The sequence below is a fragment of the Mirounga angustirostris genome, unplaced genomic scaffold (genome assembly GCF_029215605.1).
Source record: "Mirounga angustirostris isolate CCGP_5_RB_7025 unplaced genomic scaffold, mMirAng1.0.hap1 SCAF_17, whole genome shotgun sequence".
Classification (NCBI taxonomy): Eukaryota; Metazoa; Chordata; class Mammalia; order Carnivora; family Phocidae; genus Mirounga; species Mirounga angustirostris.
Window position 1 is genome coordinate 39,832,141 of NW_026991725.1, and position 20,244 is coordinate 39,852,384.

Below are 20,244 nucleotides of genomic sequence, written 5' to 3' on the forward strand. Positions count from 1 at the left end.
GCTCCTCATGGCTGGAGCTCTTACCTCCTAGAGCCCACTCTCAAACCCAGCCACGCGACCCCCTCTCCATAGGGGCCACCCTCTGGTTTCACTTTCTCGAGGAGGGCTCACCTGATGAGGTCAGGACCACCCGATCCCTCCTTTGATTAAACTTGAAGTCAATTTATTAACAACCTGATTATGGGAGAGATGCCCCACCATATCCGCAGGTTCTGCCCACAACCCGAGGGGATTATATGTGTGCACAACAGAGGGTGGGAATCTTAAAGCAAGTCTTAAAAGACACTCCAAGAAGCAACTGCTGTGGACTTTGTGTCCAGGTTATTGCCCGACACTCAGAAACAAGAGCAACAGAAAATGGCAGGAGAGTGCTGCTAAACCTCCCTGACTAGCCAGTCATTCACCAACTGCCCCAAGAGGAAGAAGGGGACTGTATTAATATGTTCCAGATGGCTGCCCTGACAAATTACCCCGCAGCTTAGTGGCTTCACACAACACGAACAGTTCAAAAGGTCAGAATCCCAGAGCTAGTTGCATTGGGCTGAAGTCAAGGTGACGGGCAGGGCTGGCGATGGCGTGGGCTCTCGGCACAACCTGCGTCCCCTCTCCTCCGGCTTCTCAAGAGTGGCTTGTGTCCGCGTCGCTCCAGTCTCTGCTTCTGTGGCCGCATCGCCTCCCCCTCTTCTGTGGTCGAATCTCCTGCCTCCCTCTCATCGTTACCTTTGTGATCCCACCACCGGGCCCACCCAGATGATCCAGAACCAGCCCCCATCTCACGATCCCTAACTACTTCACGTCTGCTGAGTCCCCTTCTCTGTGTAAACCGACATTATTCAGCTTACCACGGTGACTAAAAGCAAAGTCACGGTTTTACAGAATGCACAAAAGTCTGTGATCCTAGAAAAATGGACATAACAGCTACAGGGGTGGGGGAAGGGGTGGAATGGGGTTTTAGAAAAGTTGGCTGTTTTTGTTGCTGGCATTCGAGGACACCCACATTGTTTCTGAGGATCATGGGAACTGAAAGTCATGAGTGCCCGAGCTGACCTCCTAATGGGAACTGTGCTTCGGACTCATCCGGATTTCTAAACAACACACTGGAACTACACAGCCCCCTTCCAGCTGGGAAAACCCGGAACCCAGCCCTCTATTGCTCTGTCCCTCACACCCCACACCAACAAGCCAGGGATTTTGGAGGCAGTGATGCCAGGTGCTCTATGTTAAGACAACTTCTCAACTCTTGCACCTTCCAAGATGGTCAACCTCGTGGGACTTTCCTATCAAAGAGTGCCTCGTGCCATCTCTCCTTATTTCAGCAAGCCCAAGGTGGTGTCATTTAAAATGCACCACCAATTCCTAAGACAAGGAATATGCTGCCAATTAATTACAAAACATCAACTCAAAGATACAACCCGATTTCAGAGACACTAAAACGTGAGGGAAAAAATTTTTGAAAAACAATACAATGTGAGGGGAAATATACATCTTTGAATCAATGGGTTTATTTTGAGTCAAAGTACAGTTAAGCCCCTCCTTTCCTGCGAACCTGTTAGGTTGTGATCTGAACAATGAGAATGTACGATGAGCCCCTCTCTACACAGGATGGATCTCGCGCTTCCTCCTGAGCTGAAGCTTTCTATCCTTCCTGCCTTAAATGAGATCCCCCCAAGCATGGAACCTGCTATTTCCATGACCCCAAGACACCATAAAATGTTTATTTCTATTTCCCTGGGGATGTGCCATGGGATGGCCAGGCAGATGGAAGTAGGGTGACTCTTGTGAAGCCCCTTCCTAAACTGCTCCACTGTTCTTTGGGTTCCGAAGCCCAAGATATCTAAATGGTGATCACAACTGAACAGGGGATCACCTACCCTCAATGGAATCCTGAAAATAAGTTTTAATTTTGGCTACTTTATAAAGTAGAGGCCACAAGGCTTCGAAGAGAAAATGCCCTTTACCTCGGACATGCTATTTCTGCAAGAGATCATCTGTGCTCAAGGTGTGTGGACCCGGTGAAACTGTCACTGAAAGATTCTTCCATTGTTACGTCCATCGCCATGGCTCTAGCTGGAGACTCAGATGCATCACCTTGATGACAGGAAAGTGAAGCAGCTTTTTCTTCCTTTAAGCAAGTTCGGATTAGCGTGCTAGGGTTGGTTAGCTCTTCCTGGTTATGGTGTGCCTTTCATTCTTTCTGACCCTTAGAAGTAGCACGCGGAGGGGGAGGGGAGGCAGACGGAGAAGCATCATGGTCATCTTTGTGCATATGAACAAAGCTGTGGAGAACGCCCTGCTGCCCATCAGGATCCACGCTTGGAAAGCACTGGTCTGTGTCCTCACGTGCACTCACGTCCTGGGACGGGCATCTTCCACCTCAGTTCTGAGCTCCTGGAACTGTGGCTGCTACATGTGTGCTTACAGCCTTCCTCCTCCAGGTGGAAACACAACACCCCTCCCGCGTCCGGCGTTCCAGAGACGGGATTTACTCCTCTGTGCTGATCACCCCCGTACTCACCGTCCTAGCTTCTGTCCTGACCCTCTACTTATGACGTGGGCAGATGGTGCATCTCTCCGTTGCCTGAGAACTACCACCCCTCTGCCAAAACACTCGGTCGACCTTAAGAACGCTGAGTCTCGAAATCCTAATCTCATATTTATGTTAAAGGGTTCCGCCAACAGGGCCAGAAACATTGGTCTCCAAGCGTGTTTGTTGTATTTTCTCAGCTCCAGATGGTGAAACTCTCCGCTGCGTTCATGATGGTCTGTGCAGCGGCTGAACTTGTCATTGCCAGAGCTTGTTCTCTTGCTTCTCAAGAATCTTTGAATATTTGGGCGCCTGGGTGGCTCAGTTGGTTAAGCGACTGCCTTCGGCTCAGGCCATGATCCTGGAGTCCTGGGATCGACTCCCACATCGGGCTCCCTGCTCGGCGGGGAGTCTGCTTCTCCCTCTGACCCTCCTCCCTCTCATGCTCTCTGTCTCTCATTCTCTCTCTCTAAAATAAATAAATAAAATCTTTAAAAAAAAAAAAAAAGAATCTTTGAATATTTATATTTATTCTCCTTTGTTCCTGGGGCTGTTGACAATTCTGAGCAACTGTCAAAAAACAGACACTTTCTTACCTCTGGAGAAGTGAAAGTGTCTAAAGGGGCTTCTGTCATGCTTATTTCTAGGTCTGGCAGGTGTCCTGCCGGCACCCTAAAAAAATGTGTAGTTCACTCAAAACATGATACTGCTATGTGTAAAGAGCTTTGGCTTAAAAACAAAACAAAACAGCGAAAGCAGAGGCAACCTTTTTCTAGGCCATTCCTTTTGCTTGCAGGGTCCTTCTGATGCTGCTTTCCTCTGAAGATGCCCCCCGCCCCATTCAAAAAGCAATCCTAGAGCCCAGCAGGGTGTCTTTTGCATCCACGTGATATTTGACGTGCCCCAGATGGCCACTTGGTGGCGCCAAAAGGTCCACTCTCTTCCCCATGTTGGTGTGGGTACTGGGGGGTGAAACTTTTTGAGTAACCCAGAGGCACAAAGCCAGAAGGGGAATATCCAGACCAAAAGGGCAGCTGATCCTCGTCCTCGAGGGCCATTTGATAATACCCATTTTATTCAGATAGAGAAAGGGTGGGGATCTGAAAACGATTTGGAGAGCACCTTGGTGGCTCCGTCATAAGCGTCTGCCTTTGGTTCAGGTCATGATCCTGGGGTCCTGGGATTGAGCCCTGCATCAGGCTCCTTGCTCAGCGGGGAGTCTGCCTCTTCCTGCCCCTCCCCCCGGCTCGTGCTCGTACTCTCTCCCTCCCTCTCACTCTCAAATACATAAATAAAATCTTAAAAAATAATAAAAATGATTTAGTTATCCTGTGCACTGCCCTGGGACGGACAGACGCATGCATACACTCGTGTGTCAAAGTCATCAACACAGGGCCCCCTAACGACATTTTATTCCCAAGGTTGGTCATCTCTGTCCACTAAGCATAAAGGGACTCAGGCATTTCAGACCAGACTGTAAGGAACTTTGAAAAGCTACAAAAGCAAATAAAAACCTCACTCAGGTACCGTTTTCCATCCAATTGGAAAAAATTGGGTACAGACAGACAGTGTTGGTGGGGACTCAAGAAACACATTCTCTCCCACGTTGTTGGGGAGGGTCTAAATTAGAACCGTATCTGTGGAAGACAGTTTGGCAAAAGTGAGCCGAATCACAAATCTGCATTCCATTTCTAGGAATATACCCTATGAATATGCTTGCACACGTGAATGTCACATTGGAGCATGGTTTGTTCTAAGACTGGAAAAAACACTTAAAACATCCATAATAGGAAGCATGAAATTATGAACATCCACACAATGGAATACTGTGCAGTAGCGAAGACGGAGAGGTCCAGGGGAGCCCCACCCGAAACCAGTGCCCAGGTCCCCAATTTGTTCACCCCTTGTGAGGCCTTCCAGCCATCCGTAATCGCTTGCTCCAGCTCCTCCCAGGTGACCATGGTGACTTCTTCTCCAGCAGGCATCAAACTCATCTTCCGGCTCACTAGGTCCTGATAGTAATAGACAACATGCAGGCAGACAGACAGACAGACACACACACACACACCCCAAGTTTAATCCCAGAAAGCTTTAGGAACAGAACTGAGCTAACAGAATCCACAGCCCTAGTCCTGAGGAGAAGTCACTGTCCTTCAAGTGACCAGTGAGATTTGGGCAGCCAGTTTCCTGTCATATGTGGGCCCCTGGTGGGATACCGGGCAGGGATGGAAAGGATTTCCCCTCAATCCAGGGATAGTGCCCAGAGGGACAGAGGGCCTCACCCAACTTTGGAGGGACACAGATATCTGGGGTGGGAGTCTGGACATCCTCCCCTACTGCCCGCTTGAGGGCCCTTTGTTACAGAACTCGCCCATATTACCAGGAATTCATCCCGTTCTCTGACTATCTTCTCTAGTACATCAATCCGTTGGAGGGCTTTCTGGAAGAAAAGTTCAGAGATGGAGGATCAAAACAGCCCCTCCTGTGGCCCCTACACATACATACATACACACACACACACACACACAGGGAAGAAGAAGAAAGGCGGTGTGTGGATCTTACAGGAGCAGGGAGTAGAGAGGGGGCTGCTAAGTCAGCTAAATTGTTTTCTTTCCAGCCAACAAGAGGCAGGAAAGTGAGGTGTGGTGGGGGACAGCGTGCCAAGAGCAAATGCTAACCCAGGGGTGGGAACCTTTGCTCCCGGGATTCACTTCATCCTACCCATGATTGAAACATTCTGGCACTGCAGAATGAGGCTGACCTCGCCTCTCAAGGACAAAAATGATCAGGTCCTTCAAGGGTGTCTGAATGGCTGTGTGGTTTAAAGAGAAAAGCATCCCAAAAGAACCAAAACAAGGGCCACCTGGGTGGCTCAGTCGGTTAAATGTCTGCCTTCCGCTGGGGTCATGATCCCAGGGTCCAGGGATAGAGTCCCACATCGGGCTCCTCGCTCAATGGGGAGTCTGCTGCTTCCCCTGCTTGTTCGGGCACTACCAAAACAAATTGCTAAACTAAAGTTGTTCCATATGACTTCTGCAAACCTCCGGAAAGTAGGAATCTAAAGGTAAAACAAGCCCTTGGTCAAAAAATCAATCAATCTAAAAACACCACACTTCGAAAAGAAAAGCTTCCCAGGGCAAAGGTGAGTCCCACTTGGGGCTCAAGGCCTGGGATGAGGGGCAGAACGGGGGCAGGAGCCCCCGTGGCCTCCCTCAGCCTCTCCCTGGGCTTCTTCCTAACTGCCCCTCCTCCTCCTTCCAGCGCTAAGCCCCTGGGTGGCTTCCGGAGAGCCTGAAATAAGAGCACTGCCCAGTGCTTTGGGGCCCTACTGTTCATCTGAAGGGGGTTCTACTTCTTTCTCCAAGAAAACAAAGATCCAAGTGAAGGTGTGGCTGGGGGTCTGAGAAGGGGCGGCGGAGTGCTAAGGACAGGCACTGCAGGGGAAGGGGGCGACTCCGCGATCCGCGAGGTGGGGTCCCCGCCGTCCCTCACCACAAGGCTCGACTCCGGGAGCTCCTGCGCCTTTTCCTGGGCTTCTTTGAGGGTTTTCACGTCCTCCACTACATCGTGCAGCAGCTCCATGGCCTGCAAGGTGGACACGGGGCCGTTCCGAGGCCTGGCGCGCCGCCACCACGCCCGCGCCTCCCTTCCCGCCCCCGGGGAGCGGCCTGTGGGCTCCGCCCCCTCCCCCTCCCCCGCTCCCCCCGGTTCCGCGCTCACCTGGGAGACCTGGGAGACCGTGGCCCGCTCGCCCTTTGCGATTTTCAACGACCCTGCTCGTGCCCGTGCCGGCGTCCGCTCGGCCGCCTCCTCCTCCAGCCAGTCCCGGGCGTCCTGCTCGCCGACGGGAGCCGTGAGGTGCTGCACGTGGCTCACGATGCCCTGCACCTGGCTGGTGACGGTCTTGAGCTGCCTGCTGAGGTCCTGGACCTGCCCGCCCAGGCCCTTCACCTGGCTCTCCAGCGCCGCCGCCACCGTCGCTGGCTTGGCCAAGCTGCCGCGCGGCTTCTCTTTGGACACAGCCAGCTGCGGGGCGCTGAGCACGGCCTGCGGGCGCTCCACGGCGCGGCTCGGCTCCGGCTCCGGCTCCGGCGACGGCGACTGGAAGTCGATGCGCACCTCCTGCAGGTTGAGGCTCCGGAGCATGGCCACGATGAGCGTGTGCAGGGCCGTGAAGTTGACGGCGCCCACCTCCGGGGTGCCGATGGCCAGGTCGGCCAGCTCCCGGAGGGAGACCGTAGTGGCGGCCGCCGTGGCGGGCGGCATCGTGCGCCCTCTCAGCAGCGGTCCGCGCCCTCGGCCGGCCGGGCAGCCATGTCCCCCTCACTGCCCCCCGCGCCCCTAGGCGCTCTCCGGGGCACCAGTCACTGTCTGCCGGCCGCCGGGCTTCCCACCCTCTGCTCCTGGGGACACCCGCCTACCCTCCGCCGCCCAGTCTCCGAGCTACAGCCCTGGGCCGCCCTCCCCTCGCGCCGGGTCGCGGCCAGCGGACGTTTGGAACGGGAGGGACTGCCCGTTCGCTGCCCGGTAGCGCGGGACCCCGCGCGCCCCCAAGGGTTCTGCGGAAGAACTGGCGCCGTCTAGCCGGCCGGGACCTGCCCATACGCGAAGCCACCCCCCAACTCGCAAGGGGAGCCCATCCGAGCGGGGTCTGGGGAAGGCTTGGCCATACCCCAAGGCACCACAAATTGTTACTATCAGTTATCGCTCCTAAAGGGGCTACGGGGCTGGGTCAAGGCACTGCTGTGGGAACACAGCAGTTTGGGGAGGCGAGGCGTCCTATGGCTCACCTAGATTCCAGCCGTCCCTTAACCTAGGAAGGCCTCCCATTCATTCAGCCACTAAGAACAGGACATGTAAGAGACACCATGTGTGTCCTTAGCCTGTTTTCATTATTTAGGGCAGTGGCACATTATCTAAGGGATGCAGTCCTGAGACCTCGGCCTTTTGGGGACAGTTCCCATCTCATTTTGCTTCATCAGAAAGGAGGGTAACTTGGAAAAGACCACTCGCCACCCAGGCAGCTCCAATGCGTCACCAGATGACAGACCTTCACTGTGCCACCCTGGCTTAGTTTATCTCAAAACAGACTCATCTGGTCAGGTGCCAGCATTTCAGCTCATCCCAAGGCAGGATTAGACAAGACTAGAGGAATTTGGTGCTCTCAGCAACTGGGGCTTGACTTCCCCACACCAGATTCTTCCAGAAAATGTAAAATGTCAGTGTTTACATGCAGGAAAGCTAAGGAAAACCTGCACAAAAATCTGTACCATGTACTCCTATTTTAACTACTTCTCAAATTCAAACTTTTAGTCTGTGTTGGTAAAATGTAATGGAAACCCTTCGTGCCCCTCGTCCCCAAGTGTTGCCTGGGAGTGGAGTTAAACATCAGTCTGGAACCTCCAGGAAGGTTAACACCTGAGGATTTTTGTTCACCATCATAGTCCCAGCGCCTGACACTCAGTGGGGCCTTCACGTGCTTGCTGATACCATCAAAAGAACAGATTCGGGCGCCTGGGTGGCTCAGTCGGTGAAGCGACTGCCTTCGGCTCAGGTCATGATCCCAGGGTCCTGGGATCGAGTCCCACATCGGGCTCCCTGCTCCGTGGGGAGCCTGCTTCTCCCTCTCCCACTCTCCCTGCTTGTGTTCCTGCTCTCGCTGTCTCTGTCTCTGTCAAATAAATAAATAAAATCTTAAAAAAAAAAACAGATTCTTTGCAGCCTTGTGCACTTAGGCTTTTACCCCATAAAACAAAAGGCTGGATCACAAAGTTAAAGCCTTATAGTGGGGCATCCACGGTCCTAGAGGGTGTGGAACGTGAGCTTCTTGATTCTAGGTTCGGTGACTTTCCAGAAGGATGTTATCCCTGCTACTACTGTGCTGGCGCAGGCCGGAATCTTAACTCCCGGAATCCTCACGACTTCATCTGCATATGCCTGAGACCTGGCCTCATGCCAGGCACATATTAGGACCCACTAAGGGCCCATGGAAAGGGTGTATCTGAATATATTCTACTTCTAATCCCAGGAAATATATTCTACTAAATAAGTACATAGAAACACCTCTGTTCTTATAGACACAGGAAAATAAACATTAACTGGATGTATAAATGGAATTTTGGAGTTGAAAAGGACCTCCCTCAGCTGTCAGTTCCAAACCTCCCTCTTTATACCTGATGAGAGGCCCAGAAAGGACTAGTTGTCTGCCTGGCCATACGAATAAAACTAGGTCTCCTGAGTAATAGTCCACAGCTCTTCCTCCACCACCATGCTATCTGATAATTAAGTTCTTGCTCAAAATGCCCCTACTTGGACTATTAACAGAAGAGAAGGCAACTTGTGTGCTTGAAAAAGCTAGTGTGCTCAGTCTTGATTGTGGCTTGGGAACTTTTCAAGTCATTAGGAAAGGGGTGAAAATGTCAAGGAAACGTCCCTGCAGAGAAATTTAATTGTACAAAGTAGCGAATTGTCCTTTACTATCCCTCAGGAACAGAAGCAATTCCAGCTCATTGCCCAACAGACAGGCTCTGCTCCTTCCCATTACATTCAGTCCTGCCCAGAGCAGGCTGAAGGTTTAAAAGGCCTACCTGACAAATGTGCTATAAACCAGAGTAATTTTAAATGCTGGGTAGAAAGGTCAAGTGCAGTCCTGAGCAATGCCTAACATTGTCACCTATCACACAGGAAAAAGTATAATTCATTCCATTTTTTAAAAATTTCGATTTTTAAATCCATTATTCCAACAAGGATTTGACTTTGATGTTTAGGAAGGGGATGGAACCTACAGGCGGAGACTCCTGTCCAGGGCTCGGGACCAGCCGTGGACCTGGAACACCCTTTATTTTGCACCCGTTGTCTTCTGCACCGTCTGGACAGAAGTCAGTCACCTCTAAGGCAGGGGAGCAGGCGGTTCTGCAATAGAGTGAGCAGACTTGCAAGACAACAAATTCTTTTATTTGCCATTGAAGAGCAACGCAGGTATCCAGAGATAGGGTGTACTCTCTAATCTGACCTCCTCGCTGGGGTAATGCCACAAAGGCTTTGTTGTTCAGTGGCTGTAGGCACAGCAGCTTCTCAAAGAAAAAGAGGGTTTCCTACAAAGACTTACGTGAGGCTGACGGGGGAGAGGACAACTAGAATGGAAACAGTACCAGGGCACTCAGCTTCCCTAACCAAGTTCAATGCTGACACACATTTCCCTGCGGTAGAAATACCCGAATGTTACAGAGCTAAGACTATCTGCCCTTAACTCCTTTTCAGTATCAACAAAATTTGGGGATTCTTTTCAGGAAAGCGTCTGTAACTTTTGTTTAAGGAACAGGATGGCGATGGCAGACATTTAAGGCCATTTATCCATCAGCTCTGTCTTCCCCTTGACTATCTTAATGCCTCCTACCTACCCAACTTGGTGAGACAGACTATCTGACTTCAGGCTATTTCCAGGCCTCCCTTGAGAGGAAACCCTGTGTACATAGGTTGATGGCACTGCTCTCCACACGTTTGCCTTATGAGTTCCACGGTCAAGGCAACAGGGACAGCTAGTCATCCACAGTGATGTTTCGGAAAAGGTACGCCATGGACTCCCCATTGTGGATTCTCCGAATTGCTTCAGAAAGAATCAGACTGATATCCACAGTCTTTATCTTGGGACACTGCAGCTTCTGCACCTCGTGAGGGACAGTGTTCGTCACCACCACCTAGTCATTGCAGCAGTGGAAGATAAGCACTGTTACTGATGTGTCCCCAACGTGGTCACCCAGAAAAGTCTGTCCCACATTTAGTTCCCACAGCCCAAGTTCCAAACTACAAAACCTTATTCCACCGAGTATAGTTTTTACAAACCAAACTTAACTGACCTTATACAAGAAACAGGTACATGGTTCAAAACATAAGATTACCAAGGTCACGGTCTACTTATGCAGAAATGGTAGGGCGAGCCCCGGCACCGTGCAGAACGGGAAGAATCCAAGTCTTGAGAGAAATGCTACCAAGGTACCGAACTATACTGAGACACGAACCATACCGAAGTACGTAAAGCGAACCTTTATGAAAATAGACATCTATTCCTAACTATACATCTGTCCCAACACACTGCTAGCCACCAGGGGCTAGAATTACTTCAGAGGTCCTCCGGAGAGGGGTTAAGCAACACTGATGGAATCATTTTACTATTCACAGAAAAGAGAGCAGCAAAGTCTAGGCCCATTAAGCGCAGACAGACCTCGTCAATGGAGGACTCCTCGATCAGGCGGGGGGCCTCCGCAGACAGGATGCCGTGAGTGGCCATGACGTAGATCTTGTAAGCACCTCTCTCTTTCAGGATCTCCGCAGCAGCAACAAAACTTTCCACATCATCAATAATGTCATCCTGAGGAGAGACCAGAGTGAGTAGTAAGGAGCTACCCTCTGTCTCTATAAACACACTCCTCTTTGCTCTTCTTTGCACTTTGTTTCAGAGGATCTCCAAGTGGAGATCAGAGCCACCTGCCTGGGCCCAAGATAGCACGTCGGGCAGGGGCAACAACCGTGTGGACTGTGCTTTGCGTGGCTGTCAGTACAAAGAGCAGCAAAGCCTGGCAGTCACATGTGACATGCACAGCTGGAGTTCTAGACTGCCAAGACTCATTTCCCTGTTGCACACTTCTGATTAACCCGACATACCTGGTGTCCCATTTACTTTTTCTCAAGACAAAGTGAGATGACAAGAACACAGAAATAAAGCAAACCATTGTAATCAGGCCCAGCAAAGGCATTTAGAGCGGGGAGCAAACAGATCATGCTGAAGTACGAAGAATGAGACACTTGTTCTCATTAGTGAAAATGGAACCGCTCATCTTTAGTTCCTCACGTGGCCCTAAAGCTGGAGGTTGAGTAGGGTAGGTCAGCTGCTCTGGTGGAACCTAGACCCCTTAAGACAAAGCTTATTTATTGGGGTTGGAATTTTCTTACAGGAGATCCAATGCTCTTTTTACATCTATCTGTAGGTTATAATAATCCCTGTTCAACTACATAAAAATTTCTACTTGTCCTAAAGGAGTTTGGGTGAGAAAGGACAGACGGATCCATTTAACTCCATCATCTTTACTAGAAATGTAATCCCAAAGTGGACAAGCCACAAAGGGCCAGCAGTGCCATCCGTGCACACGGAGGGGGACACACGACCGTACCACTATGATTGCGATGCGCCCGCCAACGTCTCCGACTACGGTTATCGGTGGCTTCTCTTTGGCCATCATCACTAGCAAAATAAAACAAACCACAAGATTCTAGTTAGTCATGTGTCACTAAATAAATATAATTGCAACCCCATTCCCTGGAAGCAGTGAAAAAAAAATTATTAAAAAAAAACAAAAAACAAAGGGCAACCCTCTTGGGTCTCCTCCCTCCTCAGGAGCTTTGTACTATCACTTTGCTGTCACTCAATAAACCTTGTTTTGCTGCCCACTCCCCCCAATCAATCAATCAATCAATAAGGCGGGGGGGGGGGCGGAATTCTCCAAAATGAATCTGGGGTCTCCCAGAAATAGATTTTCTAGGGGCGCCTGGGTGGCTCAGTCATTAGGCATCTGCCTTTGGCTCAGGTCGTGATCCCAGGGTCCTGGGATCGAGTCCTGCATTGGGCTCCCTGCTCAGCGGGAAGCCTGCTTCTCCCTCTCCCACTCCCTCTGCTTGTGTTCCCTCTCACGCTGTGTCTCTCTCTCTGTCAAATAAAATCTTTAAAAAAAAAAAAAGAGAAATAGATTTTCTGGAGCAGTGCTGTCCAATACAAACAGGTGAGCCATATGTAATTTTACATTTTCTAGAAGCCACATTAAAAAGTAAAAAGAGGGGCACCTGGCTGGCTCAGTCAGTGGAGCATGCAACTTTTGATTTCAGGTTGTGGGTTTGAGCCCCATTGGGTGTAGACATTATTTAAAAATAAATTTTTTAAGATTTTATTTGTCAGAGAGAGAGAGCATAAGCAGGGGGAGAGGCAGGCCGAGGGAGAAGCAGGTTCCCCGCTGAGCAAGGAGCCTGATGTGGGGCTCGATCCCAGGACCCTGGGATCATGACCTGAGCCGAAGGCAGACAGACGTTCAACCGACTGAGCCACCCAGGGCGCCCCAAAAGTAAAATCTTTAAAAAAAAAAAAAAAAGTAAAGAGGGACGCCTGGTTGGCTCAGGTAGTTAAGTGCCTTTGGCCAGCTCCCTCTCCCTCAGCCTGCCGCTCCCCCTGCTTGTGTGCACTCTCTCTCACAATAAATAAAAATCTTAAAAAAAAAAAAAAAGTAAAGAGAAATGAGTGAAATTAATAGATTTTATTTTACCTGGCATATCCAAGATATTTCAGTATGTAAGTGAGATGCAAATCTATTAGAGATATTTTACCTTTTTTTCATACTAAGTCTTCAATATCTGGTGTGCACTTCACAGAGACAGCACTTCTCAGTTGAGACGAGCTGGCCATGTTTCAAGAGCTTAAGGGCCACATGTAACTACCAGCCACCGGTCTTCAGACAGCACAGGTCTAAAGACTGAGTGGCAGAGTGAGGAAGATCTTACCACACACAGAAGCAGCACTGCAATGCCAGGCAAAAGAGAAATAATCTGACTCTCGCTAAGACTGATAAATGTAAAATATCACTGATAATTACTGATAACGTAAAATAAACGCCACTCTGTAGAAAACCAAACAGGTAAAGGCTGCCAGACAGAGAGCCAGCTTTACTTCATTTTCTTTTATTTTTTATTTTTATTTTTTTTAAAGATTTTATTTATTTATTTGACAGAGAGACAGACAGAAGAGCACAAGCAGAGGGAGTGGCAGAGGGAGAGGGAGAAGCAGGCTCTGCACTGAGCAGGAAACCCGATGCGGGACTCGATCCCAGGACCCTGGGATCATGACCTGAGCCGAAGGCAGACGCTTAACCATCTGAGCCACCCAGGCGCCCTACTTCATTTTCTTCCAAAGTGACTTTATTTGGACAATGTAACCTTATTATCACATAACTACACGACTGACATCATAAATTTCCTGAAAATCAGGGACGTGAAGACAGTAACTATGACTCCATCATTTCTTCCTGATTTTTTTTTAAAGCTTTTATGTATTTATTTGAGAGAGCGCGTGCGCATGAGCAGGGGAGGGGCAGAAGGAGAGGGAGGAGCAGACTCCCCGCTGAGTAGGGAGCCCCAACGCAGGGCTCGATCCCAGGACCCTCAGATCATGACCTGAGTGGGAGGCAGACCTGTAACCGACTGAGCCACCCATGTGCCCCCATTTCTTTGTGATTTGACTGACCCTTAAAGTATGGGCTTCCTATCTCACTACCTAATTTATACCTGGAAAAGGCCCATCCATGTACAGACAACTCCAGGATAGAGAAGGGAAGTAAGAATTCACCCTCAAGGAGCACCTGGGTGGCTCAGTCGTTGAGCGTCTGCCTTCGGCTCAGGTCATGATCCCAGGGTCCTGGGATCGAGTCCCACATCAGGCTCCCTGCTCTGCGGGGAGCCTGCTTCTCCCTCTCCCACTCCCCCTGCTTGTGTTCCCTCTCTTGCTGTTCCTCTCTCTGTCAAAATAAATAAATAAAATCTTAAAAAAAAAAAAAGAATTTACCCTCAAAAGAAGGTTAGCAAACAGAAAGAGAAAGAGAGAATTTCAGAAGAACAGCCTAAGTATTCTTTTAAAGCTTTTTATTATTCTGAAATATTAAACCAGCAGTGGGAGAGGGACACAAGAATAAAACTCAAAGTAATTCTCTAGTTTAGCAACTATCAGCAAATAAACCACTTTAGCAGATTCCTATCTACAGGTACTGTGAATTTCAAAGAACAGGTGTGCCTTTCTACATACCAGCACATTGGCCAAGCTGAAGTCCAGCACTATTTTACTGGCAAATTTCAATCAACATTTCCTGATTTCCCATCCCAGAAACAAGGGCAATTTTTTGAATTTGGGCAGTCAAAAAGCTCTGCATACAACTACCACTTAAAAGAAGGAGAAGATAAACCACAAACATTAGGAAAGGCTTCCCTAAATTCTGTCTTAAATTAAGCCATGTGGGGGGCACCTGGGTGGCTCAGCCGGTCAAGCGTCTGCCTTCAGCTCAGGTCATGATCCCAGGGTCCTGGGATCAAGCCCGGAGTCCAGCTCCCTGCTCAGTGAGGGAATCTGCTTCTCCCTCCCCCTCTTTCCCTCTGCGCACCCCCCCACCCCCGCTCATGCTCTTTCAAATAAATAAAATCTTTTTAAAAATTAATTAATAAAACCATTTGGGTAGATGGCTGTGTTGACCTACCCACTTCTCAAAGAGATGTGGTCCCTTTTCTTGACCATTTTCCTCTGTAAAAAGAGAAAAAAATTGCAAACCAGTATCCCTCATCAAAGACCAAGAAAAATTCAACTCTAGTTTGATGAGGAAAACATGTCACAGTGCTCCTGTTTACTTTTCTGTTAATTCTCCTTCTCCCAAAAAGCTTCTATCAGTTTGGAATGAAAAAACACAGGCATGGCCAGGACAGAAGCTTAAAAGGCTTTTAAAAAGCAAGCCTCTCTCCCGGTATGTTCATTCTCTGCTCATTACTGGTTTTAGGATCTGGATAAAACTGAACATACAATTTGGTGGCTACTAAAAAACAGAAACAGACTTTATTAGTAGGGTGAAGGGAAATGAACAGTACCCCATAGGCTCTTTTTTTTTTTTTTTAAAGATTTTATTTATTTATTTGACAGAGAGATAGAGAGAGAGCACAAGTAGGCAGAGAGGCAGGCAGAGGGAGAGGGAGAAGCAGACTCTCCACCGAGCAGGGAGCCCGACGTGGGGCTCGATCCCAGGACCCTGGGATCATGACCTGAGCCGAAGGCAGCCGCTTAACCGACTGAGCCACCCAGGTGCCCCCCCCATAGGCTCTTAAAAAAAAAAGTCCCAAATTTTCTAATACGTTGCCCCAAAAATAAAACTCTGAAAATTCAAAATTTTCAGTAGAAGTAAGATATGTACTGGAGATTAAGGATAAAGGATGCTAAAACTACCCTATGTTTAAGATTCTGTTCCCTTTCTTCATTTTCTCAAACAAAACCCAATCTGTTTAAGAATAAAATGAATTGTGTACCATTACTTATGGCCAGGAATCACAAACTACATCAACTTACTGTAGTGAAAATGTCAATTTATGAAGTGACCTCAAATCTTGGAGGAAGTAGGAAATTATCTTTTGCTTTTAAAGTTAGCATTTTCTACATAAAATAACACTGCATTCACAACCATCCTTAAGTTTTACACAGTCTCTTTCACTCTCTCCCCAGAGTCAATTAACCAAACCTTCCTCTCTTAGAATATAGGATGAGAAAGGACCAAGAGGAATTACTCATTCCTTATCCATTTTGATTTTGGTCTATTTTTAGTTCAGTGGAAGGTCAAACTTTATCAACAGACTGACATTAAAAAGAGATAGAATGAAATAAAGTCTCCAGTAGGACTGGAACTAAAATTATTCTCAAGCTCATGACTTTATCCACGTGCAAGCAAATCAAAACTGACATCTAGTAGATGCTCAAGAGGAGCTAATGTCTGCAACGACGTGGATGGAACTGGAGGGTATTATGTTGAGCGAAATAAGTCAATCAGAGAAAGACATGTATCATATGACATCACTGATATGAGGAATTCTTAATCGCAGGAAACAAACTGAGGGTTGCTGGAGTGGGGTGGGAGGGATGGGGTGACTGGGTGATAGACACTGGGGAGGGTGTGTGCTCTGGTAAGCGCTGTGAATTGTGCAAGACTGTTGAATCTGTACCTCTGAAACAAATAATGCAATATATGTTAAGAAAAAAAAAAGAAGAAGAAGGTAGCGGGAGGGGAAGAATGAAGGGGGGGAAGCCTGAGGGGGAGATGAACCATGAGAGACGATGGACTCTGAAAAACAAACTGAGGGTTCTAGAGGGGAGGGGGGTGGGAGGATGGGTTAGCCTGGTGGTGGGTATTGAGGAGGGCACATTCTGCATGGAGCACTGGGTGTTATGCACAAACAATGAATCATGGAACACTACATCTAAAACTAATGATGTAATGTATGGGGATTAACATAAGAATAAAAAAAATTAAAAAAAAGAGGAGCTAATGTCTGTTTTCACTTTAGTGGTGAAAACCACATCTTCACTTGTAAAATTATCAAGCCAGGAAAATCAAGCCAAAAAAGGTGACTTTCTCTCCTTTTTGCGATCCAAACTCTTAATTTTCACCACTGTGGCAAGCACAGAGCAGTGTTTAGAGAACCACTGACATATAATCCTTTCAAGGTCATTAGATGCCCTTGCCATCAGGATAGAATGAATTCTACCTTACAGAACAGAAAAATTTATACAACTCCACTTTTGATTTCTCAACTTCGGCACTACCGACATTCTGGCCTAGAGAACTATTTGTTACACTTGAAGGACGTTCCGCGGCTTCTCTGGCATCTACACAAGATGCCCGTGGTACCCTCCCTCCAGCTGGGTGGAGAGACCAGGAACGCCTTCAAACATTGTGAAATATCCTCGGGGCGGGGGGGGTGGGGGTGGGGGGGGGGACGACACAAAACCAAAGATTCTGAGAGTGAATACTTTTGGTCTTGTCCTAGCACTCCAGTATCTTCAACTTCATGACTATTTTATTTTATTTGAGAGAAAGAGAGTGCATGCGTGCGGGCAAGCAGGGGGAGGGGCAGAGGGAAAGAGAATCTCAAGCAGATTCTGTGCTGAGCTGGGAGCCCAACTGGGAGCTTGATCCCACGACCTTAAGATCATGACCTGAATCAAAACTAAGTCAGTCACTTAACCGACTGAGCCACCCAGGCACCTCTTCATCCTCATTACTATTTTTTAAAAGATTTTATTTACTTATTTGAGAATGAGTGAGCGCACACACAAGCAGGGGGAGGGGCAGAGGGAGAAGGAGAAGCAGGCTCCCCACTGAGCAGGGAGCCCGATGCAGGGCTGGATCTCAGGACCCTGAGATCATGACCTGAGCTGAAGGCGGATGCTTAACTGAATGAGCCATCCAGGCACCCCTCATTCTCATTACTATGAAGTAAACTATTATAACATACTGGAAGCATAACTGATATATAAATATAAAGCATATTTAATTTGGAAAGTACAATTACACAAAACTAGCATTTTTTTTAAAGCATTCCCTTGCCCAAATCTGTAAGAAGGAATCAGAGAATGATCCTATGGCAACTGTAAAAGTTGTAATGTAAACACACTAACAGGTCTATGAGGGAACACACTGCTGTACAGCACCATATAAAATATTACACTAATTTGGCAATATCTATCAAAATAACCTTTGACCCAGTAATTTTATTTCTCGGTCTTTATCCTGTAAGTACACTGAGTCACTTATGAAAGAACATAAGTCAAGGTGAGTCACAGGGACTAACATGTGGTGACTGAGTGCATACTCCAAAGCCCACATCTTGGTTTGTAAATACCACTTTCCACTAAAGGAACTGGGGCTGCTCGTTGAAATGATGATTCCACAGCTAAGAAAGTACAAGATAAATATGGAACATCTAGTTGGACCAGGAAGTATCAAAAAATGATACGAACATGTCAAAAGAACACAGAGAGGGGCTTGAAGAGGCTCCCTCTGGCCAAGTCTAAGACAATATGAACATTACAATAAATAGCATTGGATTAGAACACCCTGAATAAATTAACATTCTATGAATCCACTCTGATATAAGTGAATGAATAGGGAAGAAGGGGAATTGGAAACATCACCACTTGATCACAATCATAGTAATAACTGATTCAACCTAATATGAGAAATAAGCCTCAATAAAGAGATATTCTATAGAAAAACTGGCCTGTATTCTTCAAAAATATCAAGGTGATGGGGTACCTGGGTGACTCAGTCATTAAGCATTTGCCTTCAGCTCAGGTCATGATCCTAGGGTCCTGGGATCGAGCCCCACATTAGGCTCCCTGCTCGGCGGGAAGCCTGCTACTCCCTCTCTCACTCCCCCTGCTTGTGTTCCTGCTCTCGCTATCTCTCTGTCAAATAAATAAAATCTTAAAAAAAAAAAAAATATCGGGAGGGGGGTGGGAGGATGGGTTAGCCTGGTGGTGGGTATTGAGGAGGGCACATTCTGCATGGAGCACTGGGTGTTATGCACAAACAATGAATCATGGAACACTTCATCTAAAACTAATGATGTAATGTATGGGGATTAACATAAGAATTAAAAAAAAAAAATCAAGGTCATAAGAGACCAAGAACAGAGGAGCCGTTCCAGATTATATGAGACTAAAGAGAAAGGTCAACTGAGTCCGATGTGTGATTTTTATTGGGTTCTAGGCCAGAAAGAAATGATTTTCCTTTGCTCTAAAGGATGCAGTGGGACAACTGGTAAAATATGAATACGGTCTGCAGATTAGGTGATAGTATCGTAACAATGTCAGTTTCCTGAGTCTGATAATTACACTGTGGTTATGTAAGAGAGTATCTGTTTTTTGAAATATTTACTGAAGCATTTAGGAATACAGGACATTATGTCCACAACTCATCTCAAATGGTTCAGAAGAAAAGAGTATGTATATAAATGTTAAATCTGGGGCCTCTGAAGAGTAGAGAGGAATTCTGTATTATTCTTTCAACTTTTCTCTAAGACTGCAGTTTGTTCAAAAGAAAAAGCTTCGTTCCAAACCCCAGCTCCACCAGCTCCCGGCTGTGCTCAGTTGCCTCACTGGCAGAATGAGGGATAACACAAGTACCTACAAGATTGTGTGAAGTCTGAAGATCTACTAAAGAGCTTAGAAAACTCTTGACACAGAAGGGCTCAAAAGATGTTTATTATTGGCGCTTTTTCATAGCCAAAGACTGGAAAAACTCACATGTTCGTCAACAGGGGACTGATTAAGAAAATTTTTGTCTATCCATAAAATAGAACACTCACGAAACTGTAAAAGACTGAGAGAGCTGTACAGATTGATGGGGAAGGAGCTCTTGAATGAGAAAAGCAAGGGGTAAAACAATGTGGTTTAATATACTCCTGCTGTGTGAAAATGAGACAAAGAGAAATACATTATTTGCCTGCATATGCATAGAGCCTCTAAATGGATATAAGAGACCAACTACACTGGGTATCAGAGTAGCTGGTTGGGGGGCAGGGGGAAAGAAAAGTTTAGGTGGGGTAGGAAAGTTTTTTACTATAAAGAATTTTATACTTCTTAAATTTTGAAATATGGAAATATATTGCCTAGTCAAGAACTTTAATTATGAAATCCTCAAATAAAATAAAATGCTACAATACCAAAAATTTAAATTAAAAGAGTTGATTACTTGTTTCTCTTGTATAAAAAACCTCCAAAGTTTACACCGTAGACAGGAGCCTGTCTGGGGTATAACCATGCTGGTATTCCCCGCCCCCCCCGTTAATCTCTGTATGTTTCTGAGCTATGGCAAATAGATACAGATTTTAAAAAGAAATAATTTCCTTCCTCTAAAAAATATACTGTTATCTTCCAGTATAGAATGCCAGTTATTATTCCACTCAAAATCCATGGAAATAAATAGCCTCCACACTCCTGGATTAATAACAATTTAGTCAGGGGGCACCTGGGTGGCTCAGTCGGTGAAGCATCTGCCTTCAGCTCAGGTCATGATCTCAGTCCCAGGATCGAGCCCCACACTGGGGTCCCTGCTCAGCGGGGAGTCTGCTTCTCCCTTTCCCTCTGCCCCTCCCCC

The 20,244-nt window shown here is 47.4% G+C and overlaps 2 protein-coding genes across 5 annotated transcripts in view; both read right to left on the reverse strand.

Annotated features, from left to right (window-relative positions):
• QRICH2 (glutamine rich 2) overlaps window positions 1-9,313 on the reverse strand; it is a 36,911-nt gene extending 27,598 nt beyond the window's left edge. The window contains exons 1-4 of one of the 2 annotated variants that reach the window (XM_064582530.1): window positions 6,245-9,313; window positions 6,017-6,109; window positions 4,905-4,964; window positions 4,426-4,536 (exon numbers count right to left, since the gene is read on the reverse strand). In XM_064582530.1, the coding sequence (XP_064438600.1) occupies window positions 4,426-4,536; window positions 4,905-4,964; window positions 6,017-6,109; window positions 6,245-6,790 (810 nt within the window). In that variant the 5' untranslated portion in view covers window positions 6,791-9,313. The remainder of the gene's footprint in view (window positions 1-4,425; window positions 4,537-4,904; window positions 4,965-6,016; window positions 6,110-6,244) is intronic. The other variant, XM_064582531.1, reaches the window with a different exon arrangement.
• A 143-nt stretch (window positions 9,314-9,456) lies between these two features.
• The window catches only part of PRPSAP1 (phosphoribosyl pyrophosphate synthetase associated protein 1), a 29,357-nt gene continuing 18,569 nt past the window's right edge, over window positions 9,457-20,244 (reverse strand). For all 3 annotated transcript variants that reach the window (XM_064582533.1, XM_064582532.1, XM_064582534.1), the window contains 3 exons: window positions 11,692-11,762; window positions 10,746-10,892; window positions 9,457-10,221 (listed from right to left, as the gene is read on the reverse strand). In XM_064582533.1, coding sequence (XP_064438603.1) covers window positions 10,063-10,221; window positions 10,746-10,892; window positions 11,692-11,762 — 377 coding nt within the window. In that variant the 3' untranslated portion in view covers window positions 9,457-10,062. The remainder of the gene's footprint in view (window positions 10,222-10,745; window positions 10,893-11,691; window positions 11,763-20,244) is intronic.